We start from the raw sequence: 8,044 nt of genomic DNA on the forward strand, positions 1-8,044 counted from the left end.
TCCGGATCGGGATGTGTCAGTTTGGTGCTGACACCAAACTGACACATCCCGACCCGGACACCAAACTGACACATCCCGACCCGGATTGTCCGCTAGGACTCCGAATTGAGTTTTGCTGGCCAACACCTGGAAGGTGACGAAGCCATAAAGTGTGCACCAAACTGACATATCCCGACCCAGATTGTCCACTATGACTCCAAATTGAGTTATGCTGGCCGACACCTTAGCACTAAACTGACACATCCCGACCCGGATTGTCCGCTAGGACTCCGAATCGAGTTATGCTGGTCGACACCTGGAAGGTGACGAAGTCATAAAGTATGCACCAAACTGACACATCCCAACCCGGATTGTCCACTAGGACTCTGAATTGAGTTGTGCTGGCCAAAACCTGGAAGGTGACGAAGCCATAAAGTGTAGTGATGTGGAATATGTGAATACCAAATTGTCCCATCCCCGCCCGGGCCCCCACCACATCCCGAGGTCGACTCCACCGTAGTATGATATTGTCCGCATTGGGCCCCGATCATGCCCTCACAGTTTTGTTTCTAGGAACTCACACGAGAACTTCCTAGTGGGTCACCCATCCTGGGAATGCTCTCGCCCGAACTCGCTTAACTTCGGAGTCCCTACAGAACCCAAAGCCAGTGAGCTCCCAAAAGGCCTCGTGCTAGGTAGAGATGAGAATATACATATAAGGCTTAAAGGATCCACTCCCCTGGGCGATGCAGGATGTTACAATCCACCCCTCTTAGGGGCCCGATGTCCTCGTCGGCACACTTCCGGCCAGGGATTGGCTCTGATACCAAATTGTCACAACCCGGCCCGGGCCCCCACCACGTCCCGGCCCCGACTTCACAGTAGCACGATATTGTTCGCTTTGGGCCCCTACTACCCTCACGGTTTTGTTTCTGGGAACTCACACGAGAACTTCCTAGTGGGTCACCTATCTTGGGATTGCTCTTGCGCGAACTCGCTTAACTTCGGAGTTCCGATGGAACCCGAAGCCAGTGAGTTCCCAAAAGGTCTTGTACTAGGTAGAGATGGGAATATACATATAAGGCTTAGATGATCCACTCCTCTAGGCGATGTGGGATGTTACATTGTGTGCATTTTCTACTAATTAATGCATTTTGAAGATGTCAAATATCGACATTGCATTAACTCACTTTTTTCTTCTTAGACTACAAGTCTGTCCCACTAGATTTACAGTAGCCAGGTTTTGGTAAAACTTTATCCTTGTATGCATTTCTACTTAGAGACTCGTGTATGCATTGCATGTGGCGAACGAGAACTGACGACAATAACCACCATCTTCTAACTATGAAGACCTGGTTCGACTACTTCTTAAGTTCTACATACTCAAGGTGGAGTTTTGTGAACAATATTGTACTTTAAGTGTGATTGTGTAAACTAAAAGTAGAAAACCTATAGGATCTTGAAGATCCTTTCCTTGTACTACTGTAGGGCAAACAAAACTCGTCATATAAATAAAGACACTAGGCATAAGTTATTACACACCGAATTCCTCAACCCCTGCTCTCTCTTCTCTTGCCCCCACTCTCTACTCTCTCTTGCAAATAGTTATTTCACAACAAAACCATATTTATTTATTGGGAAAATTACGTGTACAAAACTAGGAAATACATGATGAGGGTATACAAAAATGTCAAACTTCTCGCGTGCCGAAATTGTTTCAAATTCTGAGTTTCCTACAATATGTATATACAGCAGTAATACACAACCTCATTCACGCATTCTCCAGTATCTCTCAAATGACCAACAGCAGCCATAACCTTATTATTTCCAAATACAAGGGACGTAACAAACAGAACTGCCATCACAACAGAGCAAGGAACACCGACGTTATCGCGATATCATATGATGGAGATTTGGTCATGGGGCTATCGAAAGGGGTGCCTTTTGGCTGTTACCTTTCTTCTTTCTCCACACTAGCTTTCTCCATAATCTCCCACCTCCCAGTTTCTTTCCGGGCACTATAGCTAATGAACCAACAGCTGCATTGTCATCCTGATATTTACTATTTAGAACAAGGATATTCTCGAGGGGCTCTATTACCCTTTTAGTACTGAATGTGGAAGTTGAAACCCCTTTTGAAATTGGAGAGGTAAACTCCTTGATGTCAGCACCGTCTTCTGCTAACATTTTATCTAGTAACGAGGACCGTTGGTTTGCGTTTTTGTGTGGGGTTGGGCTTCTGGCTTTGGCCGTGGGGGTATCTGTATCAGTGGGATTAGTGATGACCTTGTCAAAAAGAGCTGCTTCCCTTGGTGCAGCCATTGCCTTAAACTGCTTGTCGAGGTTAAGTATTGTCTCTTGGCATTCAGCCAACTTTTCTGAAGCAGCTGTTATATCCCAATCCTGAAATTTTGATTAAAAAAAAAATATATATTTACGATCAGAAGTAAAGAATCAGAATTCTCAGTTCTTTGAACTGTAAAAACAGTAAATCAAGTAATATTGCAGCTGAGTGACAAGAAAGTACAATAGAATCATTTTTTGCTTGTAGTTGTTTTCTTTCAAAGATGAACTCTCCGTTTATCCAGAGAGAGAGAGAGAGAGAGAGAGTGAGAGAGAGAGAGAGTCCACATTTAAGTCGATCACTTTCAATGATGTTTCTAATGAGACTATTGTTTCACTGTACATCTATTAGTATATGACACCCCAAGAAGCTACTATTAAGATATGGTTTTTATTTCGCAATGAAAGTGCAGGTGGAAACAGAAATTAAAGATTCTCAAACAAACGTAAATGTGCGTACAATAAGAGGATATTGACTCACATATTGGGCTTGCCTTTCCTCCCGATGGAGATCAGAATTTGAGCTTTTCTTCTTCACACTGATGCATAGGATCCCTCAATTAATTTAAATTGTAAATAAGTAAAGCTGTAATTTGTGTGTGTGGTACTCTGTGTGTGTGTGTGTGTGTGTATATATATATATATAAATCTGCATATGTACCTATCAAGCTGAAGCTGTAGTTCCAAGCATGTAGCCTCCAACTCTGCACAGCATTTTTTTTTATTCATCAGTTGAACTTCTAGGGACAAAAACTTTTGGCGAGCTTCACTTAATTCAACTCTGGCCTCCGCAAGCTGCGTTTCAAGATCTTCATTCATCACCTGGTGATTTTTAATCTGGTCTTCAACGATTTCCTTTGACTCTCGTAAACTTTGTAACTCTGTTCTCAAGCTGGCAATTGCTTTTTCAGATTCCTTGAGCTGGTTCATCAGGTATTCGCTCTTATCACTAGCCGACTGAAGTCTCCCTTCCAACTCTCTCCTTTCAGATTCTAAATTCACCAATTCGTTCTTTAATTTTCTGTTTTCTTTGACCAGATTGGCCTGCAGCTCTTCTATTTGTACACTATGGCCATTTGAAAAGTGACCAACTACTCCAACTTCTGTTTCAGTTTCACTTCGTGTATCATCCCAATCAAATTCCTTCTTAATTGCGTCCTTCATGCTTGAAACATCTTGAAGCGAAAAGCAGTGGTTTAAAATCCAATCCAAAGCTGTAGTTAATTCTTGGGCAAATTTTTCAAGACCGGCCTTTCCATTCAATAAATCATAGCATGCATGAACAAACTGTTGTAGAAGATCACCGAGTTCAGAAGTTTTCCACTGGAAAACACGAACTATGTAGCCTGTGTTTTCCGAATTTACATATGTGGACACGTTCCCATCCTTCCTGGACCCATTCTCGGGGTTATAATCTGGAGATGGCACATTGATTCCTTCAATAAGCTCAATTACTTTACAAATGGACTTACTCAGATCTTGCTGGAACTGCGGATTACTCTTCTGTGAGCTTGAGATGTCCACATCACTTACTCCTCTGGGTGAATCAGTTACTAGAGATCTATCTGAACCTTTCCATGAGGTGCAGCTCTTAACGGAGGAAGGATTCAACACCTCAAAATGGCTTCCATTTGTCCTCGCATTAACCAATTCACATGGCTTTGGATCTTCTGTACATGCCAAAGCTATTCTTATATCCTCGAGTATCTCTTCAGGGTTTCTTCCTGCAACACGGTTGTGCTCCACCACCAGTTTCACCATATCCTCAACCCATTGAGGAGTTTTGCCATCGACAATGTTGTTAAACCTGGTCTCCCTGTTTGACATACTGAGGCCTGACTCACTGTCTGAAATAGGGACCATCTTGCTACCCAAAAGTTCGGAGGAATACTCTGTTTCCATGGGTGCAACAAATGCCTTAACTGAAGGAACAGGAGAACTGAAACTTTGTTTATCAGCAGAAACAACTGCTAATTTTTCCATTTCAACAAAGTCATCCATCAGATTTATGTCTGAAGCTCCGACAGTTTTGCTCGTCAGAGACCCTTTTTGTTTTTCAGTTCTAAAGTGCTCCAGTTCCGTAATCAAGGCAGATGCCCATGAATCAGCACAGCTAACCTTATCATCGCTGCCAATATCAGACATAGATGCTACGGAGACTTCATGTGACATAAGACTACTCCTCATTGACTCCATGGTTTCCTGGCCTTTTAACGATTCTTCATGTGGTGTTTCAGATTGTGATAATTTAGAAGCTACACGGGCATACATGTTTCTAGAGAACTGGAGTTCATTTATCTTTTTATTGAGTGCTTCCTTGAGAGTCTGGTTTTCTTCTTCCATAGCATATAACTGCTCTGTCAAAATGTTAACCTTTTTGTTGGGAGTCTCAGGAAAGTTATCAACTGTAGAGTCATTCAACTTTCTCCTCCCCACGTCAACAGAGTCCCGTCCTAGCATTTCCACTTCAATTTTCATTTTTGCCAGAGCAGCAGGGCCTGGCAACCGCTTCCGGACTAGGAGCCGCAACCTCTGACATTCTGATTCTAACTTTGCAATTTTCTTTGCACCCTCCAAGTTCTGCTTGTGTGATGCATCAGCGGTTCGACGATTGAATTCTCTCTCTTCATTCCGGATCTCAAGCTCTTTCTCGAGCACCCGAACCTCATATTTCAAAGAAGCATTATCTTTCTCAGTGGATTCTAATCTAGTCGTGAGTGCATTGAAATCAGCTTCCACCTTTGTCAATTGTTTTCTTAAATCTTCTATCAACTTTTCCTTCACTAAAAGAGCGTTACTTATACGGGTGTTTTCAGCACTGATTTTAGAAACCCTTCTAGTGGCCTCTGCTAACTTCTCCTCCAACACTACCTGCGATTTCTCGAATTCTCTTGATGTCTTCATCACAGCCTCGTGAACCCTTTGTTCTTGTTCTTCTCTAACAAATCGTAGCTGCTGCATGCATTCCTTGAGCGCACCATCCAATTGAGCTATTCTTTCTTCGCCAGCTGCTCTGACTTGGAAAGCTTTATCCAATTCATGCTTCAGAAATCCCGCATCTGCTTCTACCTTCTCCCAGCCTATATAAAACATCCACATGAAAAATGATATACTGGTAAAATGCAAAGATTATTGGAAATTTCCGGCACAACTTTTCAACCCATGAATTACCTTGAACAGCTTCCTGTGCCATTTTGGCATGTTTTTTCACAAGTGCATCTTTACTGTTACATTCAGAGAGAGTTGAAGCAAGCTTATCACTGAGGGTTTTCAGGTTATTCTCCAACTCTGCCTTCTCAGCCTGAAGTGCCTCCATCTAAAAAAAATAAATAAAGAAAACAGAGTAAGCTGAAAATTAGTACCATTAACGCCTCCAAGAATATTCAACGGTTCCTGTATGAAAAGCAAAATTCTCAATAAAAACATATGTAGCAACCTCAAACAACAGGTATCATAAACATTTGTAAAAGATGGTAACCAATTACCATTACTCCCGTAGGAAATCAAACTTTCAGTTCTTCTGTCCACATTACAAGGAAAAACTATTAGACAGCAGTTGATTGGTTAGGATCATCAAAAGTCTAAAACTTGTTAATCCCCACAGCTACACAGGGGATGCATATCTGCTATCCCTTGGAAACTACCATGCAGTAAGACGTTTTGGTTGACAATCATATGGTTTGTGATTGGATAATCAGGTCAATTTAGTAGTTGTTCTCTAGTGCTAATTTCTGACAAAGGAGAAAACTGAAAATTCTGGGCTGCTCAAGGTATGGTATAGTTAAGATAAAAATTTCAAATTGCCTTCAAAAAATTTATTTTAAATCTTATGAGACCAATTTGTCCAAGTTTGCATCTTGGTATCACAAAATAGGAATTTCTAAAACGACATCTCACTCACCCAACTGTATAGAAGTCTAAAGGGCCTGTTTATTTTGGGTTTCAATATATCAACAAAATGTGATCACAGTATTAGTAGTTACTTTATTCATATCAAAATTTAGCACTAGCATTTTTTTTAACTTTTAAGATATATTACAGGTCTTGCATGGAAGTACTCGTTTGGAACTCCTTTTAAAATGACTAAAAACGCTTTTAGAGAAAATGTTTTTTTGTTCCAAAAGCAGTTGAAGTGCTTCCTCCAAGAAGCACTAGTTTGCACATAGCTAGTGCTTTTCCAGGATTCACTTGCATATTTACCAAGGATTAGTTCCAAAAATATTTTCACGAAAGCTTCTAATTGATCTAAAAGTTGAAGGCTTAACATATTTGAAAGAAAAATTTTACTTGTCAAAATTGACCAGCCTCTCCTGTAAAATCTCTATTCTCTGATCATCAAAACCCCACAAAATTATTTAACATATATACATTAAAACAAAAAAGAATCGCTCTACGCAATTATTCAATAGCTCACTCTTCCAACAATTTCTTGTTTATATATTTCACTAATGTAATGCATAACAAGTTCTCTTCACAATAATTGACTTCCTTAAGCCAATCTAGCAATGTTTCAACTGCGTGAAATTATTCGATTTTCAGAATCTTTCAAGTGAATCTCCAAGAGCGACCTTGGACCGTACAAAAGTGTAAGGGAAGATTAGCGTAACAGCATATGACAAACCATTTACATTTCTACTTATAGGTGATGTAGATTCGAATAAAACATCATGAATTTCACTAAACTACGATTTTTGACATAAAAATTAAGGAAAAATGTGTACCTCTTCCTCATTTCCTTTGACTGAGACACTCAATTTGTCTCCTGCTGCTGCAGCTGCATTGGTTTTATCTGCATACTTCTTCCTCCAAAGCCATGGCTTGTGGTCCATGATTCACCTCCCCAACCAACCACTCCAACCCACTTGCTGCCTCTCTAAAATCCAAACAAACACTCAATCCAATCAGAACCAGTTGCATGCAAACAAACGGATTAAACCCAAATGTCAAAACACAAAAATAATTACACCCAAAAGAAAAAATCAACAGATTAAGTACTAACCAGGTGACCATTGCATGAGTGAGCAAAATCCCAAGAGCAGAAAGTGCAGAGGAGCCGAAAAGTTCTATTAATCTCTATAGAAATTGCAGTAATAGAGATAAAATAAGTATTTAGGAGAGAGAAACAACCAATGCAATCCGATCCCACCACCGACACTTTAATTTGGTTGCAGAGAGAGTGGACTCGAAGGAGGAGTTGATGATAACGAAATGGAGGCGGAGCCAACCACCAAGTTTTAGCTTTGTGAGAGAGAGAGAGAGAGAGAGAGAGTGCGTGTGTTTGGTAAATAGGAAAAGTGAAATGAGGGAAAAGTAAAGAGTGGGGAAATGTAGCGACTAGAGAGAGAGGAGTGTGGAGGAAGATACAGTTGGGGGAGGGGGGAGCTGGAATTGGATCTGAGTTTCTGACACGATAGCCGAAGCGTACGTTTGGCTTATGAGTCGTCGATTTCCTTTTTTTTTTTTTTTTTTTTTTTTCGCGGGTCGTTTTTGCGTTCATCTGCCGGACCAGAAGAGCGGAAGTCGTTGTCTATGTTGACAACGGTCTTCAACAATTGCGACTCTTTTTTTTTTTTTTTTTTTGAACAACTATAATTTGATTTTGATACTTCATTTAGTTGAAAAACTTAAGAACAAAATTGTACCTAGTACATATTATTAAATACAATCACAATACGTGTTAGCAAGTCATCGTAAATATGACGACTCATTCTAAAAATTTAAT

The 8,044-nt window shown here is 40.5% G+C and overlaps 1 protein-coding gene across 1 annotated transcript; it reads right to left on the reverse strand.

Annotated features, from left to right (window-relative positions):
* Positions 1-1,587: 1,587 nt before the first annotated feature.
* LOC125471193 (filament-like plant protein 7) lies at positions 1,588-7,811 on the reverse strand. Its single transcript, XM_048571362.1, has 6 exons — positions 7,322-7,811; positions 7,044-7,195; positions 5,494-5,638; positions 2,984-5,402; positions 2,804-2,861; positions 1,588-2,382 (listed from the first exon to the last, which is right to left on the reverse strand). Exons 2-6 carry the CDS (start codon positions 7,149-7,151, stop codon positions 1,897-1,899), a joined length of 3,216 nt encoding a protein of 1,071 aa, XP_048427319.1. The 5' UTR covers positions 7,152-7,195; positions 7,322-7,811; the 3' UTR covers positions 1,588-1,896.
* Between the last annotated feature and the right edge of the window lie 233 nt (positions 7,812-8,044).

Source organism: the organism of the source record quoted next, unplaced genomic scaffold (assembly GCF_019419815.1).
Source record: "Pyrus x bretschneideri cultivar Hongxiangsu unplaced genomic scaffold, Pyrus_bretschneideri_v1 Contig59, whole genome shotgun sequence".
NCBI classification, from domain to species: domain Eukaryota; kingdom Viridiplantae; phylum Streptophyta; class Magnoliopsida; order Rosales; family Rosaceae; genus Pyrus; species Pyrus x bretschneideri.